This window comes from Columba livia, chromosome 11 (assembly GCF_036013475.1).
Source record: "Columba livia isolate bColLiv1 breed racing homer chromosome 11, bColLiv1.pat.W.v2, whole genome shotgun sequence".
In the NCBI taxonomy this organism is placed as follows: domain Eukaryota; kingdom Metazoa; phylum Chordata; class Aves; order Columbiformes; family Columbidae; genus Columba; species Columba livia.
The window spans coordinates 20,436,002-20,456,952 of NC_088612.1; the positions used below are offsets into that span (position 1 = coordinate 20,436,002).

General features: G+C 51.6%; 1 protein-coding gene across 10 annotated transcripts; it reads left to right on the top strand.

Annotated features, from left to right (window-relative positions):
• The first annotated feature begins 200 nt into the window (after positions 1–200).
• Positions 201–20,805, top strand: PKM (pyruvate kinase M1/2). Of its 10 annotated transcripts, none has more exons than XM_065076285.1 (12): positions 618–718; positions 5,510–5,569; positions 5,784–5,953; positions 6,335–6,426; positions 9,335–9,466; positions 9,676–9,862; positions 10,668–10,938; positions 11,557–11,707; positions 12,823–12,975; positions 16,938–17,104; positions 19,090–19,271; positions 20,067–20,805. In XM_065076285.1, the coding sequence occupies exons 2-12, from the start codon at positions 5,529–5,531 to the stop codon at positions 20,171–20,173; spliced, it is 1,653 nt and encodes a 550-aa protein (XP_064932357.1). In that variant the 5' UTR covers positions 618–718; positions 5,510–5,528; the 3' UTR covers positions 20,174–20,805. The 10 variants fall into 10 exon arrangements, with proteins under 10 accessions (XP_064932362.1, XP_064932364.1, XP_064932363.1 ...); XM_065076288.1 differs by lacking the exon at positions 618–718 and adding an exon at positions 2,178–2,266; XM_065076284.1 differs by lacking the exon at positions 618–718 and adding an exon at positions 2,183–2,274.
• Positions 20,806–20,951: the final 146 nt, after the last annotated feature.

The following is a 20,951-nucleotide window of genomic DNA, read 5'->3' on the forward strand; positions in this document are numbered from 1 at the left end:
CCACCCCGGTGTGACAGGCCTGACCCCCGCCCTTGGGATCCACCAGCGCTCCGGGCCGGGTGCGGGTGATGTGAATTGCGGGGGCCGCGAACCCTTGAAGACAGGCGGGACGAGTCGCGGCGCCTTTAAGAGCGGCGGGGCGCGGCTCCTTTAAGGCAGCGGCCGCTCCGCTGCGTGCGTGCTCCTTGCGCCGCCACCTCATTGGCTGCCTGGGCGTGTACGGTAGCGCAGCGCTTCCCTCCCGTGCTCTGTGCGTCCGCCGGAGAAAGGAGTCCCGGCGCCCCGCCTCCTCCCGGGGTGGGGAGGGGGCGGCGGAGGGATCCGCGGGGCGGTGCTGCGGCCGGGATCACCTTGGCGGGGCAGCAGACCGGCGCGCAGAAGAGCGGCGGCTCTCGGAGAGAACGGGAGTGGGTGGAGGCCGTGCGGCGATAGCAGGTAACGGCGGTCTGAGTGCTCAGCGGCGAGCGAGCAGCGGTACCCGCGCAGCGGTACCCGACACCCACGTCCCCGTTCCCACCACCGCCATCCTCATCCCCGTTCCCGCCACTGGGTGAGGGTCTCCCCTCAGGCGGCGGTTGAGGGGGGCCGTGGGGGCGCGCGCGGCCGCGGTGCCCCCTGGGAAGGCGGGGGTCCGCGAGCACGTGGTGGCCGCCGTCCCGCCCGCGGCCGCGTCCTCAGGGGGCGCCGGGATTTGGTGATGGGGGCGTCGGTCCTTGAGGTACCGCTGAGGGAAACGGCGCGGGGGGGGGGGATGCGGTAAAACGGAGCGCAGGGCCCGCGTTGCAACATGTCGCCCGGCTTCCTGGTGGCTGAGGCTGCACCGGAGTGTGCTGGGAGGCTGAGTCAGATGCAGCCGGAGCGAAGCGCTTTGCCGGCTCCCCCCTCGCTCTTCCCCAAAGCGGCTGCGCTGCCGTCCGGCCACCGCGACGCTCGGAACGGCTTAAATCAGCCCACGGCTGACTGAGCTCACCAGTGATGCTGCAGCCTCTTTAGTCTACCCTCCCTCGGAAGAGAAGGCCCCTTCTGAATTAATTATCTCCCGTAATTAACGCCTGCCTGGGCACGTCCCATCGATTTGGACGGTCCCTTGAACTGCGGAAACCTCTGAAACGTGTTGAAAGCCTTTTTGCAGGGACATGAATGGCGCTTTTGTCGGTGGACAATGGCAACCTCTTGGCTGGCTCCTCAGATTCATAGAAGTAGACGGCGATCTCTATAAACCTGCTTTGTTCTGATAAGGGAACCGGTTATCGGGGGGGGCCCAGGTTGACGGAAATCAGTGTTTCGCAGAGGTTTTTGTGGTGTTAATGCCTTAACTTTCTGGCTACCTGCTGCTCCTGCGAAGGGGCTGCCGCTGGTCGTGATTTGCCTTGGCCTGAAGGTGGGATGACAAAGAGGTTTTTTTGGTTGCCCAGTTACCTCCAGGAAAACTTGAGAGCTTGTGCAACCAGGAGTGCTAAATTAAAAAAAAAAAAAATCAGTCCCAAGCACATAATCTCACGCCTGACGTTGATAAAGCAAAATTTAGGCTGATTTAGAGGAGTTAGATTTTGGGTGGCCTCGTGGGTCGTGCTGATGCCAGCTCGTTTCCACGCCGTCCCTGCACTAATTAAAGCCTTATTACTGAGGCAGGAAGCTCTGCTGCCGGCCACGTGTTGGGAGTGGGGACTTCCATCTGCAAAACGCTTCCGAGAAACTTCACTTTCGCTGGGTAACGAGCTCACAGAGACCACAGCGCTGCCTCCGAGCCCCTCGCCTGAGCAGCCTGCCTTTTTCTTGACTCCCTACTTCTTTATCCACCCACAGCTGTATATCTTAGGAAAACCTGAGTTTATTTGCCTTAGCTGGGGCGATCTAACACCGGCGTTAATTCCCTTTCCGCACGCTGAGCTGATAATTAAATTTAGGGCAAACAAAGCGTTTCCCAGGCCTGCCGGACCACGTGTTGGTCCTTTATCTCCTGTGGGGGGAGATGGTGATGGGTGGCACGTAGAGAATGGGGCTGCAGTACCTTGTGGCTGCCGCCCACAGCTGGGCGCGCAGCTCATCTCCATCCTGGGGCTGCAGCAGAAGGATTTACACTTCACCTAGAGTTATATTTAAATGTAAAAATGGATCAAACAAACCAACTTTGTTTAATAATGCAAAAAAAAAAGATATTTATTTTTTTTTTACAGTTTCCTTGAAGGCAGCTGGGTGGTTTCTGGTGCGGGGCCAAGGTGAAAAGCTCCTTGTCCTCTGTCAGAGCAACACACTGCAAGGTTAAGTCAGTAGGTGTGCCTGCACTGCAAATATCCTCCAGATAAGTCTTTTTTGTTGCCAGATATCTGCTGCTTGTCACCTCAACTCACTTGATTATTTTTTTTAAGCCTCTGGGTAGGGCAGACTTGGCTAATTCCTCTGCACACAGCAAAAGTGCTGATGTTGCCCAGCGCTGTGCCGGCTCACCTGACCTTCCTGGCCCTCAGAACTCATTTGCTGTAAAACCGGCGAGGTATCTGCGTTGCGGAGCTGCTGGGGAGAGCGTGCGCCAGCCCGGAGCAGGTGATGGCTCCTGGGTCACGTCCAGCGGTGCAGAAAAGAGCTGGCATTTTGGGGTGGCCATCTTGTCCTTATATAACAGCACGATGCCACCTCCTGCAGCAGCCACCGAGGGCAGGATGTTGTGTCCTCCCTCTCTGGAAAAGAGCTTAACAGTCTGTGTTAAAAGCCTGCTTTGCTGCAGAGCTAGATTGTTTTGTTGTTGAGTGCCTTTAGGTTCTGGAACAAGCAAAGCTGATTTTTTTTTTGGGAATCTGAAGGCCTGCCTGGTTTCATAACCCTGCCCTTCTCAAATGTAACTGCTAACTCAAACCATTTCTGCCTCTGGGCATGAGCAGCCTTCTTCTGCAGCATCAGCAGGGTTGTGTAAGCGGGGCTGACCCGTGCAGAGCTAATAAAACCAGCCTGCAACTTTCACAGGTGGTAAAACATCTTTGTGTGGTGCAGCGATGGTTAAAACCGGTCCTGCCTGGGGACAGTCCCTGCTAGGCCTTTGTGCTGCAGTTTCCACTTCCCTTTGTCACCCTTTGTCACCGGGGTGGGGGTTGCCACTGTCTCCTCTCCTTTCTCCCTCCCCAGGGGCAGATCCGGAGGTGCTGGGGATTTAGAGCTTCTCTGAGCCGACCGCAGGATGAGCTGGCTGGGGTTAGTCAGTCACCTCGCTACTGCCAAACCGTTCGTCCTGACCTCCAACGGCTCTTTCTAGAATATTCAAGAGCCATGGAGACAGCAGACGTCTTCAGGGTGTCCTGCCTGAAGCACAGGCAGCCCAAGTAATAAACTCGGGGATTTGATTGTTATTGGGGAAGGAATTTGTATTTATTCAGTGCTTTGTAGTGTGTTGCTTCCCCCATTCCTCCCTCAGCCCAGACAGTGTCTTCAGCTGTCCTTGAAGTCCTTGCTGCTTTGATTTAAATAAAAAAACCCCGAGTCTGGATTAGTGGGAAATGCCAAACATTCCTGTTATATTTATAAGACTGCTCTTTCCATCAGAATTCAGTGGGTGCTTTGTAAATATATAGTAATGGGAGGCAGGAGGAGGTATAAAAAAGAAAGCTGTTGGTAGCGGGGCACGCCGCTGCGGGCAGATGGGTGTTTGGGATACTTTTAGGCTGCTGCGTTTCTGCTCTTGCTCCTGGACAAGGTCACAGTGTCTGGTTAATTTTTCTGAGCTCATTGAACTGCTGGAAAATCTGATGAAGGGGGCTTGTGACTCAGAACTGAATTTTCCTTTCTCTATATATATTTATAAAGGCTTTAGGGGCTTTAAAATTATATTTGCAAATGACTCGAGTGGGTAGGGGGTTTCTGTGAGATAGAAAGGGAGAACTCGACTGCCTGTTTTTAAAATCTTCCAAGTCATGCTCTGGATGCAGTTTCTGTCTCGAGATCGTGTTGTTTCTTATTCCATCTCATTCCCAGAAACTGCACAGACCCGCTCGCCCGTGTTGGTGTGGAGGCAATTTCCCAGCAAAGGCTTATGTTATTTTTTTTGGCATGGGCATCTAGAGAAGCCGGCACCGCTCCGCAGGTGTCGGAAGATGCAGCAGCAAGTGTTAGAGGGCCAAAATACAATGTTTCAGGTCTAACCAGCGAGTTTTCCTATAATAATGGGACTTTGTCGGGCTTTTTATGTGGGCAGACTTTCTTGTACTGACTGCGGTGAATCAGCAGCTTCTGGCAGGGCTGAGGGGAAGGAGGCTTTGCCAGCACAAATTACGGTTTTTCGCTGGCCTGACTGCTTTCTGCCGCATGGGAGCGAGGCGATGGTGAGTCAGGGCCGCCCGCAAGAGGATCCGCACGATCTGCACGTACGTGGGGAAGGGCTGCGGAGCAAAGGGAGGAGCATCGGGCGAGGGAGCCTCTGCGGCAGCGGGCAGGCGCATCTCCCTGCCTGTTTCTTAGGGGCGCAGCTTCTTTCTGGTCACCCCTGACAGCTTCGACAAAGCTTTTGGGTTTATTAGTGCCTCTGGTTCAACGCTGGTGTGTGCAGCTAGCACCGTTTTGTGATTTATTTGAGGTATTTTTGTCTGCTGGGGGCAGGCAGAACTAAACCCTTGCTCTATCCCTGCATTTAGCTGAGCAGCAACCTGTGTTTCTACCAGTGCCACGCTAAAGGTATATATCCTATAGGCAAAGGCAGCTTCTGATGCAAGAGCAGCCTGCTTTGAATATCCCCGGCGTGCCCAGGGGATGAATTTTGGAGTCAAACCACTGAAACTTGACTAGTGATCTGCTGTGCTGGTAGCCACCTTGCATCACTCTTATACTGGAGGCTTTTTAAGCACCAGCAATCTAGTCTGGGCAGGTTGAAGAGGACAAACAGCTTCTAGCCACCACTGCTACTCCAGAACAGCCTGAGGTGTGTGATTAGAAATGCCTGGGGGCAGCGGTGCTGCTGGGAAATGGGTGTCCTCCCATCCCAGCAGACGGTTAAGCTGCAGCTCAGCTTCCTCTTAGGATCTGGGCCGTTCCTTTCATTGTGGGGATGCTCTAGTCCTGTAGAGGCAAGCAGCCTGAATTCTGAGAGGTTTTGTTTTCATCCCAATTTTGAAAAAATAACTAGTCTGAAACCTGGTGGTGGTTTGCTGCTGCCCTGGGTGAGGGGGAATGGGATTAGACCTACAGTGTCTTTGCTTTGAAGAGGGGCCTTGAACATTTTAAAGAAGCCTTCAGTCTTTCACATGCTCTCTGCCAAGGTGTTGCGTTTAATCAACTCAAGCCTACTTGCTTGTACAGGCTTAGAGGATGGGTTTTAAGCTTAGGCAGACTTTGCTGTGATTAGGTGCTTCTCGGCAGGAGATTGCCCACGTAAGAGCGCGTCCGCAGTCGTGCTGGCACCGAGCTGCCCCGGTTGCGATGGGAAACGCAGCCGAGGCCTGTAGGAGAAATGAGCGCAGAGCTGGGAGGGAGGAGGCAGAATCTCTGCCTGCGCACTCAAGTGCTTGAATTTTGTTGCGTTGTGTAGCTCCAGGGGAAGACTGGCAATGAAGAGAAGCTATGAAGGGAACATCTGCATAGAAGGCAGGTGAGCTTTGGGTGGCGTCCGTGGGGGATGACATGGAAATAGAAGTGTGTCTTGCCTGTATCTAAGACTTCTCAAGTAGGAACATAAAGGTAGTTTGACCCAGTAGCAGCTTTCTTGTTACCTCCATATTCATCACGTGGGTGTGTTGGTGTCTCTCCTCGATGAGCAGGTTTGGGTGATTCCTAAACCTGGCACTGCTTTTCTTCTCTTGTAGACACAGGATTCCAGCAACAATGTCGAAGCATCATGATGCAGGGACGGCTTTCATCCAGACCCAGCAGCTGCACGCTGCCATGGCCGACACCTTCCTGGAGCACATGTGCCGCCTGGACATTGACTCGGAGCCAACCATTGCGAGAAACACCGGAATCATCTGCACCATCGGTAGGCGATTCCTAGATAGGAGAGAATCGCGGCTATGAGTGCCTGTGTTGGTGAAACTCGTTAGGGAAATTGTGGGAAGGCTTCAGCTTTCATCCCTTGCCAGGGCTGCACTTGTGTGGTGAGAGAACGCGGCTTTCCCATGTCTGTCTAAGCAGTGTTATTGCTGGGAGTGAATCTGGTAGCTGGGGAAAGCAGAACTGGTCAGGTTCTGCTGCGCTCCTCAAGGCAAGTTAAAACAGTCTCTGCTACCATAAAGATAACCAGCTTCGGTGCTGAGCAAGTCTGTATCCATTATACCTTTTCCACATGAAACAGCCTGGCCTGTGTGAGTTATCTCATTATTTTTACAAAGTTAATATTCAAACTGTTTCCTCCTTCTAGGCCCAGCCTCCCGCTCAGTGGACAAGCTGAAGGAAATGATTAAATCTGGAATGAATGTTGCCCGCCTCAACTTCTCTCACGGCACCCACGAGGTAAGGGCGCGGTCTGAACTGATATGGCCCCACTGGGCCTTGTGTGTGTCGTCTGACCCTTCATCTCCTGGAGGAGGGAAATCCAGCTTACTCCAGACCAGCCTTGGCTTGGGAAGGCAAAACTTAGCTCTGCTTTTGGGGAAAGTGTGCCAGTTGTACATACTGAGCCCGCGTAATTGCTGATAACGTTTACATGCCCTTTCTGAGCCATTTTGAAAGCGGTTCCAGTAGGTTCCACACCCTTTTCTGTACCAGGCAGCCAGGTAACTGGTATTTGACCCTCGTGTGCCAACTGCTCGCCATGAAATCCTTCAGTTCTTCCTCCTGTCCTACTGTTTGTGGTACAAAGCTGCCACTTCGCAGTTCACAGCAGCAGCCGGGAGCGTTTGTCCCTGCTGTGCACCTCTGCAGGAGTACACGCTATCAGGTGGTCGTCTCGCTTCTTTGTTTTATTGCTGGGGTTTTGCAAGCAGGTGATCAATGAATAACCTTGTCTTAAAAGAAAACTGTTAGGGATTTGATGTAATTACCACTCATAGGTGAAATAATTGGACTCCTGGGTTTACTCGGCAAACCAGCCACGTTCCTGGCAGCCATGAGGTTAGCACCACGGTACTTGGGAGCTGGTGTGGTGAGCTTAGAAAAGTAAGGTCAAAAGAAATCAAGACTGCCCATGGCAGACAAGCCTTCGTTGATATAAATAGATGAGATCCTCAGCGATATGGGAGGAGCTGAGGATCCCGTTCCAGGTTGCCTAGAATGCCACGCTGAGCCTTTCCGCTGAATTTTTTTTTACCCTGGCTGCCCTTCAGCTCTCAGAATGTCAGCCGGTAGCCAGTAGCAGCTGTAGGTGGCTTTACTTGCTGAACCGTGAGCCTCATGCTGTGTAACAGCTTGGCCTTTCACCCTCGTGGCCTTTAAAGGCCACAGGGCACTGTCAAAATCAAAAGGTCTGATGCTTAACTGTGCAAAACTGTCAGACCTTGACTAAACACCCCAGGGTAGTGTTGGTGCAAAGGCTGCAGACAGCAAAACCTGCCCCTCAGTCATCAAATCCTGCAGCCAGGTGGCTGAGCAGGGAGTTAGTTGGTGGCCAGGCCTGAAACTGGGAATTTTCACACCGTTACTGCCCAGCGGAACCGCTGCTGTGGTTTGTGTGCTTGTTAGCGGGGGCTGAGGACAGGGACTGTGGCTTTCTGCTTTGGGCGAGGTCTAATTGCACATTTGTACCGATGAGGTTGGCTTACAGCAGAGTCTGGCCTTGCTGTCGTGTCCTGTTGAGCCTGACTGCCAGCTGGAGCCAGTCTTAAGTCTCAGTCCCCTCCTGCTTCCTCCAAATCACTCCACTTCCCAGTGAAGCCCTAAAGGGTTTTCACTTGTGAGCATTTTGGTTCTTGTGTCCACCCTAAAGCGTTCAGCAGGGCTTCAACGTTAACAGAGATGCTCTAGCACCTGGTTGCAACCCTTTTATGTAGAAAAAAAAAATGGCTTTTTCATCCAGCTCTATCTGCATTCCTGTTCTGCATGCGTAACTCTTCAGGAAGTCAGACGCCCTAGGAGCCGGTTAGTCATCAGTATCAAACTAAAAAGGAAAAATTCCAGATGACTGGGACCAGATAGACGTCACAGCACTGTTCAGGCATGTTTTCTGTACTGCATCCATTTAGGCTGCAGTGTGTGGAAGGCTTGGGTCTTCTCAGTCTCAACTTGCACTCTCTATGAGTAAATGAAATATTTTTTCCTGCTCTAAAGAGTTAGTAGTTGTGGTTTATCTCTGGCCAAGGGCATGCACATAAACCTTAGCACGGCTTTTTCCGGCCCCACCTTTCTGGCTCTGGGTTATCGTCCTCGTGATACTGAAAAGCCGGTGTGTGGGGCTCGTGTCGAGGCAGACGGGTGCGTTTCCAGGTGAATCGGGTCAAACACTGTCTGTGGCACAGAGAGGGGAAAGGGTATTTCTTATCTGCAAAACTGCCAAGTGTTACACAACTTGCAGTCAAGGTTATCTCTTGATGTTGTTTAAGCAAGTAAAGTAAACTGATCTGCTGGTCATCTGAAGCTCTTTTGAGGTGCTTGGGATGGGAGTTTCCCCCCAGAACTGCCTGTGCTGAAACTGGCAGTGTTAGCAAAATGCTCTTGTACACGTGAAAGTTTGGAAGCCGGGTGCGTGGTGCTGGAGTCTTGAACTCCGCGATTGCTTTGGCTCTTGAAAGAGAATGTAAATACTTTGGTGGATCATGTCCTCTTAGCAAATCTTTTATCTTTACGGGAGATTTAAGCCAAAGAGTTATAAAAAGCTTGTTTGCTCGCCTGTGGGGCTGATAAGAGGGGTGAGGCTGGAAATCTGTGTGGGAATTGGCAGCGCGTGGGATGGCCTCCTCCTGAGGAGAGCAGCCGTGTGGGGCAGTCACTGAGCTGTGGCATTTGCCTGGCGTTCAGGAGTCTTTCTGCGCACAGAATGGTCCAGCTGCCAGCACTGCCCGTGTTCTGCCATGCAGAACAGGCGGGTGGATGTTGAGCAAAGCTTTCAGAACCGTTCTTCCTCAAGGCTCATTGATCGGTGAGCCATCTCCAAACAGCAGGTGCATGTCCTGACGGAAAATCACTTTGACCGAGCACCTGGGCTGCGTCCTGGAGTTGTCCTGCTGGGCCTGGAATGGGGGGCACCAAAAGCAGAGCCAGAGAACAGCCCGACTCCACTTTCACGTGGGGATGGCCTTTGTATCCTCACACTCTGCTTCGCTGGAAGCTCAGCCTGAGTAAAATTCTCAAGCTAGAACTGAAATTGAGCATCGTGTGAGAGCAGAGCTGGCAGTGAGGGCAGCGTTTGGGCTGTGTGGTGATCTTATAACGGGTAGAATAGAAACGGTCTGAATATTTCCATCTTTTATTTTTAATTCTTTGCCAGTATCATGAGGGCACAATCAAGAACGTGCGAGAAGCTACAGAGAGCTTTGCCTCTGATCCCATCACCTACAGACCTGTGGCTATTGCACTCGATACCAAGGGACCTGAAATCAGAACTGGACTCATTAAGGGAGTAAGTTGCTCTTTCCCCCTTTCCCCCCCCACCTCTCTTTTTTCAGCATGAAACACTAGATATTGTGTTATGTCTGTGGCCTTTCCAAACAAAAAATCTACCAAGGTAATAAACAAACAAACAAAAATTGGGACAAAGTACTGCAGGCTGGGATGTGGTTGTGTGCTGGTTTTTACTGGTTTTGCTGAAACGCATGTTGTGACCTGCAGAGTGGCACAGCAGAAGTGGAGCTCAAGAAGGGTGCACAGCTCAAAGTGACCCTGGACGATGCCTTCATGGAGAATTGCGATGAGAACGTGCTGTGGGTGGACTACAAGAATCTCATCAAGGTTATAGATGTTGGCAGCAAAATCTACGTGGATGACGGTCTGATTTCCTTGCTGGTTAAGGAGAAAGGTGTGTAACGACTGTTCTAGCTGTGCCTCTTTGTTATTTGGCTCAGAACATACTTCTGCTTTCCCTCCAGTAACAGTTTTTTAGCTTTCAGCCGTGTATTAAAGAAAGAAGTACGTGGTGGTTCATGCTGCAGTGAGACTTGGAGCAAAATTTTCTCCACACTTAACAAGTTTCCAGAAACTAACTGGGTTTCACTACACTAATCTAAAACCCCTCTTCAAAGGTGAATGTGTGGTATGGACATCACAGTGCTTGTGATCAAAGCATGTTTAGCTGATTCATACTTTTCATACAGGATTTAACTAGTTTGACAGCATAAAGCTTGACTTTTGTGGTTAGAGGCAGAACTAGCTGCAACTGGTAATGTAGGAGCAAGGTTAGCTCAACAATACTTCCTTTATGGTGCTGCCTAAACTGCTCTAGCCTCAAGGTATTGTCTCTGGTCCCAGAGCATGTAGGGAGATGGAGATGAGGCTTTTGGGGTGCTCAGGTTGCTATTACAAGGCTCCTGTGTACAGAAGTGCAACCCAGTAGCTTTTTTGGGGGAGACGGTTTCAACCTCCCATGCAGAACAAATAGCATCTTCTTCAAGATCAGTGTAGATGTGGTTTTAAACAGGTCCGTTGTGTTCCCACGGGTATATCGCAACCTTGTGCGTTGCATAGATCTGCTGAAGAGAGCAGCGATGCGCTGTTACCACGTGCCGTGGGGTTGGCAGGACGGTTCTCAGGCAGGGAGGCGGTGTGGGAGCTGGCAGTGGGGAGATTACCGCTAAACACTGACTGTGGGAACGCATCTGTTTCAGGCAAGGACTATGTCATGACGGAGATTGAAAACGGTGGCATGCTCGGCAGCAAGAAGGGAGTGAACCTGCCCGGCGCCGCGGTCGACCTGCCCGCGGTCTCCGAAAAGGACATTCAGGACCTAAAATTCGGTGTGGAGCAGAACGTGGATATGGTGTTTGCTTCCTTCATCCGCAAAGCTGCCGATGTCCATGCTGTCAGGAAGGTCTTAGGGGAAAAGGGAAAGAACATCAAGATCATCAGCAAGATCGAGAACCACGAGGGTGTGCGCAGGTGAGCTGTGTGCAGGTGGCACTTGGCATTTGTCATCCTGTGTCAACAACAGAACAAAACCTCCTCACGCTGTAGTCAGGACTCCTGCTCTCTGGCTTGCCAGCAGCAGCAAAGCCACTAGTCGGAGTAACAGAGCAGCAGTGCAGGCTGTCACTTAATGCCACATGCAGGAGACTTGATGGAGCTGCAGTATGAGCCGTGGGTTGTGTAACTGTCACGTGCCCTGAGCTCCTGAGGACAGTGTCACCATCTCCCTCTATCTCTGAAGAAATCTGCAGCATGTTTTTATAGCGAGTGTAAATTTTTATCACCACATCTGTGACAAACTATCAGGTGAAAAGATCTTGGATCAGCTGACGCTCCCATCAATCTGTCTCTTTATAGCTTTAGAAAGCTTTATAAAATAGCACTTTACATATGCTGTGACTTGGTCTTAGGTTTTGTTTCTTCCTGCCTTGGCGTTGCTGGATACTGAAATGGGGCATGGAAAGACTGTGTGCTGTCAGCGTAGCTGTGTATCATGCCCTGGTGATGCTCCCTGTTTTGGGGGGGCACAGAACAAACAGGAAGGTGCTTTGCAGAGCAAACTGGGTAACAAACCTCTTCTCTTGCTCTCAGGTTTGATGAGATCATGGAGGCCAGTGATGGCATCATGGTGGCCCGTGGTGACCTGGGAATCGAGATCCCCGCTGAAAAAGTCTTCCTCGCCCAGAAGATGATGATCGGGCGTTGCAACAGGGCTGGCAAACCCATCATCTGTGCCACACAGGTACTGGAAACACAGCGCTGGCTCGTCTGGCAGGGGCTGAACGTCAGTAGCTGTCACCGGTGGTTGTTAGAGAGCGAGATGCCAAGAGCTAAGGCATTTTACTCATGGCTGAATTGCTCATTTTGAAGCACTTCTTTAAAGATGTGTTTGGGATCTTCCCCTGTAGGGCTACAGGCCCTCTTGTGTGGCTGCTGAAGGTTTTATTTCTAAAAACTTCATGCAGTATGTGCCTTTTGGGCCAACTGAAGTCTGGGGAAAAAAATAATCACGCTTTGGCACCCTGTACCAGCACATCTGTGTCTAACAGAGAAGAGGTTCCCAAGTGTCTTGCGAGATGTACCCACACTGCAGCGTCAGAAAGAACTAGCCTATACCTATTGTATAAAAAAATCTGAAATCTTGGATGCTGGTGACTTGAGTTGGTGCAGAGCTTCCTGTTTATCTATTTCTGGATGAAAAAAACAAACCCCTCAATGCTAATTTGGGAAAATGTGGCTGGTTTTGAGCTTTCTGTAAGATGTCTTTCTGTAGAGATGTCTAAAGCAATTGTAACATTGTTTCAATTGGAAGACACCCTCAGGATTGTCGAGTCCAACCATAACCCAACTCTAGCACTAACCCATGTCCCTGAGAACCTCATCTAAATGCCTTTTCAACCCCTGCAGGGCTGGTGACTCCAGCACTGCCCTGGGCAGCCTGTTCAATGCCTGACAATCCTTTCTGTGAAGATGATTTTCCAATATCCAATCTAAACCTCTGCTGGCACAACTTGAGGCCAATTTGTCTTGTCCTACCACTTGCTACTTGGGAGAAGAGACCAACCCTCTGCTGTGAAGAGCTCAAAGTTAATTGGGCCAATCGCGGTGCTGAGCAGTTAAATGTGAAAGTCAGAATACCATGTCTTTGTTGTGTGGGTTAAATATCCCTGGAAAAGGAGTAAATGTAGAATGGATATAAAATAGCTTGTTTTTTCTCACTGATAGATGCCTTAATTTGAAGCTGGTTATGGACCAAGCCCTTCTCTGTCCTGTGTCCACGGGAGAACTCTGCTCCCAGGGTCCTTAGGCCAGTTCTTTCTGCAGTATCTTGATTTCCTTGGATGTGTTCTCTTCCAGATGTTGGAAAGCATGATCAAGAAGCCTCGCCCGACCCGCGCCGAGGGCAGCGACGTTGCTAACGCCGTCCTGGACGGAGCGGACTGCATCATGCTCTCTGGAGAGACAGCCAAGGGAGACTACCCGCTGGAGGCTGTGCGCATGCAGCACGCTGTGAGTACTTTGCTGGGGCGGAGAGCCTGTCCCACAGGTGAAAAATAACCTGCTTGCCCTGCATCTTCCATCTGAACCAGGCACCTGAAGATCTAAATGGGTCTGGTACAGTCCAAAGCCGTGATTTCTTTGTTCACGCTGCCGCTGTGGGTGTTTCTTTTGCCTGCCATGGGCCTGAAACCTCACTTTGTGCACCCAAACTATTGTAGGGCAGAGCTGAGAACTGCTCTGTAATGCTCTGAAAAATCTAAGGCTTTTCATGAGTTTTTGTTTAGGACTGGGGTGAAGGGGATTTTGCTGTTACCTTGGTATGAGTTTCTCCAAATGTCCTATTTGTTTTGGCATATTTAAATGCCTTCAGCTTCTCCAAGGTCGAGGAGCTGCTTAAGCAGTTTATCTCTAGATAATGAAAGGTAAGGGCCAAGTCCTCTGTGGGAGGGTGCGGGGGGAGGCTTGTGAGTCTGATTTACAGCACGGTTGCATTCAGCACCTGGTGTGCTTGGTGTTGGAGGGTGTTTATTGCACGAGTACTGACAGCACCAGATTTTTACATGCCTGAACTGCCAGAAACCTCTGCTCTGCTTCAAGTTCACCCAGCTCATGTTTCAGCTGACAAAAAGCTCGATGCCAAGTGTCTACAAGTGTTGCTTCTCCCCAGTTACCTGTGCTGTGAATCACAGCAGCGATAACTCTCACCAGTTTTATTTGCAATTCAGGTTATGTAGATGAATCGACTCAGCTAGTGTTTGTTTGCAGTGCATTACGTAAATCAATAACGGTCAATATGGAGTGGTGCTTTTTGCACGTGGCAAATGTAAAATGAAACTTGCTGTTTTACAAGCTGAACGCTAACGGTGCAACTAAATGGTTCCTCCTCAGTTTTTCACCCCCTAAACCATGAGGGTTGACTTTCTACTGAGAGTTGGAAACTTGCTGCAGCAAAACTTAAACCTGGGTTGCCATTCTGGCATAAATTCTTGCGTTGTACCTGTAGCCTGAGTTCTGGATCTGCTTCACGTGCTTCCTGTCGACCTAGGAGTGGTCCTGCTCACTCTGCCAGAAACACCCAAGGCTTTAATCCTCTGTGCAGAGGAGCAAATATACGTTCAGTTTATTTAATGGAACTTGGCAGCAAGGTGCCAACTCTGTGACGGTAGGAGCACGTCCCCCCCTCCAGTCAGGATCTTTCATCTGAGCTAATTCATGGTGTTAGTCAAGAGAAGCCTTGCCCAGCAAGAACACCCTGAATAACCACGGTCTGAAAACCTGCAGCGTAGCCAGAGCAGGTGAATATTTCCAGCTGAAGTGGCCAGGCGGTCACAGCAGGGAGCGAACACTTGGCCTTGGTAAAGAGTGGCTCCTGTATGTGTTCCCTAGCCTGAAACTGCTATTGGTTTGGGTTTACATATTTGTTTATCGAGTCCTGCTACAGGAGTGTTGCAAGTAAACTCCCTCTGTAGTGAGGTGCAGACAGCAAACGTGGGCTGTGGTGCTGAGAACCATCAGTGTCTGCTCTTTGTGGTGCTGTTGCACCTCTAGGAGACGTCTCCTGTCTCTGCCCAGTCTGTCCCAGCAGCTCTGCTGGCACTCTGCGGTGCTTTCACTTTCCAGCAGGCCTCATAGAAATGAGCTTGCTCTTCAGTCTCCCTCTGTGACAATTCTACATGCTTCAAGTTTAGTAGCAAGCTTTCCAATATTGGGCAGGCTGTTTCCTGCTTGTGGGGATGGGCTTCTCTCCGGTTCCAGTCCACGACCCACAGTTATCAAGTCCTGCTCTGGCCATGCTGTCGAAGAGGACCAAGGTTTAAGTAGCTGCTGCATTTTCCTTTCTCCCCCCTCTCCCTGCGTACCCACTGAAACCCTCTAGCTGTTTCCCCGTGAGTAAAGCCAGCTGTGACGTGGGGCTGAGAATCCCTGTGCCCTTCCACTGTCAAAGCCGGCGTGTGTGTGCACATTCTCTTACCACTGCAGGCTTCCCTTAAACTGGGGTTTGTTCTGCGCATTATGCAGAGCTGCCTGCCTTTGGACCAAGAGCCAAACATAAACTGCCTGCCTCCCAGCTATTGCTTTTTCAGTAAGTGTTTTGAGGCGAATATTCCAATTTTTATCTAACAGCAAGTGTTAAAACCAGCAGTAACAAAACCAACTGCTTTAGGACCAGACTTGGCACTGGACTACTGTTCCTGCCTGTCACACGTGTCCTCTTATTTTTAGACATAAGATACTTAACTACTTTGGCTTAAACTGATATCTGCGGAAGAGGGATAATTCCTAGCATCGCAGAAAATAATTCACTAACACTAGAGCAGCAAAATTCTTATTTGGAAGGGGTCTAACTACAAAGCTTTCACCGTAAGTGCACTTCAGTCTCTGCTTAAACATCAACTCCTCACGCTTTGTGTAGTGGCTGCTCACTTTCTGCAGTAATGGAATGAAGTTGTCCTTGAAAAAGATGATCAACCTTTGCATGCTTTTCCAGTCCCGCAAGCCTCCTTTATCGGGTTGTCAAGGGCTGATGCAGCCTTCCGAGGTGAGACTTGTCTTCAAATGCGAGTGATTCCCAGTGTACTGGGGTGAATCGATGACTGAACTTGTTGCAAATGCTTAACCTGACCACAAAGCCCTTAGTTGTGCCTCTACACCTCTCGTCTCTCCATGTTGTGACAACCCTATAAGGGAGACTTGTTCCTATTTATTTCTCAAAAGAGAAGTTGATACAGCACTTGGAGGTGAAACTTTTTTGGCTCTCAAGTTAAATCTATTGGCTCTGAAGTTAAACTAAACTTAATGAAGCTAGCGGGGAGCCCATCTCCCCTTCACAGGGAGGAGATGGCAAGTGCCCTGTTTGCATGTTTGCTCCATGAAGACACTTCCAGCTGTGCCGTGTGGCGTTTGGAGAGTACAGAGGGGGAACGTGGAGCTGCAGGGATCACCTCTTGAGGAACTGGAGGCACGTGGCCGGCATAAGAGTCTCTCAAGGAAATAATAACCAGCAGCAACAAAATGTGGCCTGAGCTGGCTTGCTGCGGTCCTTGAAAATCAATCTGTGTTTGCCTGCTCCAAAATATAGCGAGAATGTCACCTCTGAAATGCTGCCCGGTGACCAGGGCCCGCCGGTTAAACGGCTGGGGGACCAGCCAGTGTGGCGGTGGCATGTTAGACTGAGTTGCGATCAACAGATTCACAACCTGAGGGCCAAAGAGTTTCACAGCCTGAGCTTCAGATCCTTTTACTGTGACAATTAAGCAAATTAACGTGATCTCATGTTACTCTGGTGTATCTTTCCTTTTCTTTCCTCTTCTCTCCTTCTCCCCTCTCACTCGGGCCTGCAGATCGCTCGTGAGGCTGAGGCCGCAATGTTTCATCGTCAGCTGTTCGAAGAGATCTTGCGCCTCAATGTTAACAACAGGGACCCTGCCGATGCCATGGCAGCGGGCGCAGTGGAGGCCTCTTTTAAGTGCTTAGCTCCAGCCCTGATAGTTCTGACAGAGTCCGGCAGGTAGGGCTCAGAGAAGGGATTGGTGCCAGTTTTTTCCATGAGTGAAAACACGCTCCGTTCTAACACCGCAAATATTTAGCGAGCAGCTTGTTGCTGCGGTATCGGCCTTGCGTAACCGCTGAGTTTCTCTCTTGCAGCAGGGAGTGCAGGTAGGCAGGAGCAGAGCGAGAGTGCCTGGCAGTTGGCATGAATGTCACCCGAGTGTGGGCTCGGCAGGGCGAGGTGACTCAGTGGGTGCCACCGATTCAAAGAGAAACCTTGAGAATCAAATGGTTCCTCCATGAGGATGTTATTGCCATCACCTCAGTGTGTTGCACTCCATTTGGGCTCGCAAATTGGTAACTCAGTGTCAAAAGCTGTTGGTATTTGTGGCACCTTGCTGACAGAGCACCTCGCCTTATCCTGCGCGGCCCCGAGCGACTGACGTGAGTGTTGTCTTCCCGCACGCGTGTTGCTCTTATAGATTGCCCGGGAGGCCGAAGCCGCCATCTTTCACAGGCAATTGTTTGAGGAGCTGCGTCGTCTGACGTCCCTCAACTGCGATCCCACCGAGGCCGCTGCTGTTGGCGCTGTGGAAGCGTCCTTCAAGTGCTGCAGCGGGGCCATTATTGTCCTCACCAAGTCTGGAAGGTAGGAGGTGACAGGTTCCTGGAGGTGACAGGTTCCTTCAGGTCAAGCCCGCTTCGTCACAGGGTGGGGGAAGGAGACGCGGCAGAAAAAGGTGGCTCTGAGAGACCGGAGCTGTGAGTGAAGTCCGGGCTTTAGCAGCGACTGAGGGCCCCGGCCGCCTGCCTGCAGTGCCGGTTCCTGGGGAGATGGGCAGGCGGCTCAGACATCTGCACACGCGTCACCTCCGCGTTCCTCGGGCTGCCCCTGCCAGCGTGGCACCAGCGCCGAGCCGGCGGCTCCTCTGCCAGCAGCGCTGCCTGGAAGAGCCAAGCGGAAAAATATGTGGTGCAGCTTCCATTTAAACTTCCTGGCAAGAGATCCTCGATTTAACAGTGAGGCAGAAGCTCAGTGGATGCAGAGTCTACTTCTTTTTCGAATTTTAAATTAAGGCCTCAGCTTTTCATAGTAGCATCCAAACTATTGGTCCCTTGCTAAACCTTTCAGGCGTCAGCCCTGCTTGCCTAAGCCTGGGGGGCTGCTTAGCCTGGAATTGTTAGATACAGGAAAACTGGAAGCATTGCAAGTTTTCTTTTACGGGCTTCCATACACCTGCCTGCGACTAATCTTGCTGAACAGACAGGCGCCTGGCAGGCACCCAGTAGCAGAGTGAGCTCGGTGCCTTGGCTGCAGGTGAGATATGCTAGAAATTATATATTTTGGGATTTCTGTCCAGTAGACTTGCTCTTCCAGTTGTGGAAAGGGAGCTGAAACCTCGCTGATCAGCCTTGCCGTCCGGAGGAACTAGGCTGCCCGCAGAGCACGTCCGACCATAAGTCTCAGACTGCTTTCTGGAAGAGTATTTGAATTTCTTGCTCTGGATTCGGACCAAAGAAATAGTGCAGTAGCAGGAATGTGATTATATGAGCTGGGCACGGTCTACCTGAAGAACTGGACCATCGGTGAATCCTTAAATTACAGCTTAAAGTGATTTCAAGCAGCCGCTTTCTGCAGAGACGAGAAGTGACCATAAGCACTGAGTTTCTGGATACCTTTGTGCTTCTAATGTTTCTTTGTAAAAGGCTCCAGTCTCACCCTTGACCTTTTTGAAGTGGTTTGAACTCTGATATTTGAATATTTTTAGCTGTGGATTCTGTTACAGCCTCGAGGTACCTGGATCTCCTTGAGGAGCCAAGAGGCTTCTCGGACAGCACGGGAAGGATTGTCTGAGAGCTGGCACGTGTGTTTGGGCGCTTCAGCAGCCTGCTGCTGCCTTCTTGAAGCAGCAATCGTTAAATCTGAATATTGCTGAGCTTGGCTCCGCTAAATGAGGCTGCAAACGCTAGTGGAGGTAGCAGCATGCTCGTGGAGCTGTAAAATCACGGCTTTGCAGCTTTAATCTCCATTTATTTGCAGATGCAAAGTCGTAGTCCCCACCCAGGGCATGCTGCTTGCTATTTTACAGCATTTTAAGGACTTTGTGCCCAACTTCCCAGTATGTTTTGGCCCCAGTTGTGTTTGCTTGCAGAGGAACCGGCCCATTTGCCAGCTTTAGCAGGCAAATGTGGCAAATGGCTTCCTCGTCGGTGCGGGCTGCTGTGGGCTCCTTCTCTTCAACCGGGAGCTCCTCAAAACAGAGGGACCTCGCAGGGCCGCCCCAGCGAGATGCCAAGGACTGCTCGCTCGCACAGGCCAGAAGAAATGGCACCTCGCCACCTTAACCTAGCAACGGGGACAAATAAAGGCTTGTTTTCAGGACTGAAACACACAGATGACACTTTCTGAACTCGGAAATGAGGTGATTTTTCTCCACAAGACTGGAGTTGGGGACCGTCGCCCTTTTGGTGGTGGCCTGCCCAGTCGCATTGAGCTGTTGGTAGAGTTTGGCTCTTGCCAGCATCTCCTGTGGTCACCCTTGGTGTCCCTTCAGGGGTTTTGTGGAGCCCTCCATGGTGACAAACAAACCTCGGTGCTGCTTGTGCTCCACGTTGTGTCCCGTTTCCTTCCAGGTCCGCACACCTGGTGTCCCGGTACCGCCCGCGCGCTCCCATCATCGCTGTGACCCGTAACGACCAGACGGCCCGCCAGGCCCACCTGTACCGCGGCATCTTCCCCGTGCTCTGCAAAGATCCAGCCCACAGCTCGTGGGCGGAGGACGTGGACCTCCGCGTGAACCTGGGCATGAATGTTGGTGAGTGGTGGACGGCCTGCTGGGACGCAGTGGCACCTCAGAACGCGCTTTTGGGGCCGTCGGTGGGAACGGGGAGAGGAACTGAACCGGCTGCCTGTGTGGTAACGGTATCCGGTTGGGAAAGGGAGGACAGCAGTTGAATAAGCGCAGCCGCATCCGATGGCGAAATAGGACAGCGGCTTTGTCATGGCCACCTTAAAATAGCTGCCAGCAGAAAACCAGGTGGGTTTTAACGTGATCACAGAATCCCAGAATGTGAGGGGTTGGAGGGGCCCTCGAAAGCCCATCCAGTGCAATCCCCCCATGGAGCAGGAACACCCAGATGAGGTTACACAGGAAGGTGTCCAGGCGGGTTGGAATGTCTGCACAGAAGGAGACTCCACAACCTCCCTGGGCAGCCTGGGCCAGGCTCTGCCACCCTCACCCCAAACAAGTTTCTTCTCAGATTTCAGTGGAACCTCCTGTGTTCCCATTTGCACCCATTGTCCCTTGTCCTGTCACTGGTTGTCACCAGAAGAGCCTGGCTCCATCCTCCTGAGACTCACCCTTTATATATTCATAAACATGAGGTCAGTGAGGTGATGAGCACTTGAACCATGATGCTCCTTACTTCTGAAAGAAAAGAAGCCTGGAGTGACATGGCTCCTTTCTCCAAAGCTCTGGAATTGTGAGCTCTGTGTTGCAGAGGAACCCGAAGTGGAGCAAAGTGTCCCAAATGGGTGGGCAGCCGAAGGAGAAGGTCTTGCTATGAACCATGGGAGCAGCGAGGTGACGCCTCTCTCTGTTCTCTCCTAGGCAAAGCGCGTGGGTTCTTCAAGAGCGGTGACCTGGTCATCGTCCTGACGGGCTGGCGTCCCGGCTCCGGCTACACCAACACCATGCGCGTGGTGCCCGTTCCCTGAGCGCTGACTCCAACCAGCCACTGTCCCCTTCCCCCAGCCCCCTCCCCTTGCCTTAGACCAGCCATCGCTTGCGATGTTCCCCTTGGCCCTAGACTGGATGTAGGTTGCTAAACACCACCCAGCGCAGCAGCAGCAGCAGGGGAACAGACCTTAAATCACTAAAAAAGAAAAATATACTTGAAGTGTTTAGGTTATTTTTTTCTTTTTTAAGTTCTCCCTCCATGTCTGTTGGAGTCGGTGTAGTCCCAGTGCAGCTGAGACTCCTCGTAGCCTAGTGACTGTCCTCAGGGTGTGAAATGTCCCTTTCCCTGCCCTATTTTGGGGTGATAGGGAAGGGCAGAGGCCACGTGTGGTCAGTGGTTCCCCTGTCCCCTTCCTTCCCCGTCCTGTGCAGCCAGAACCCCCCACAGACCAAATCCCAGGTGTCTTTGGCCCCTCTAAGCTGTTTATTTTTGGGAGTGGGGGGAGAAGAAGGGTATTGGCTCTGTGTGAAGAGCGTCCTGCACTCCCTGCAGCCTCACGTCTCCGTGTTAGTCGTGTCCCCCCCAGAGCCCTCCCGCTCCCCTGCACTCCCGGGCCCCTGGGGTGGGCGAGCACCTGCCACTCTTCATCAATAAAGAGAAGCTGAAGCACCTGCTGCCCTGCCCTGCTCCTTGCCGTGGGGCGGGTCGTGTTCCGGGAAGGGGCCCGGGGCTGCTATCCCAGCCCGCAGGGGCTGAGACGCCCCGGACCTGCGGCCACGCAGCAAAGTTGCGCGGCCCCTTTAAGAGGCGGGGTC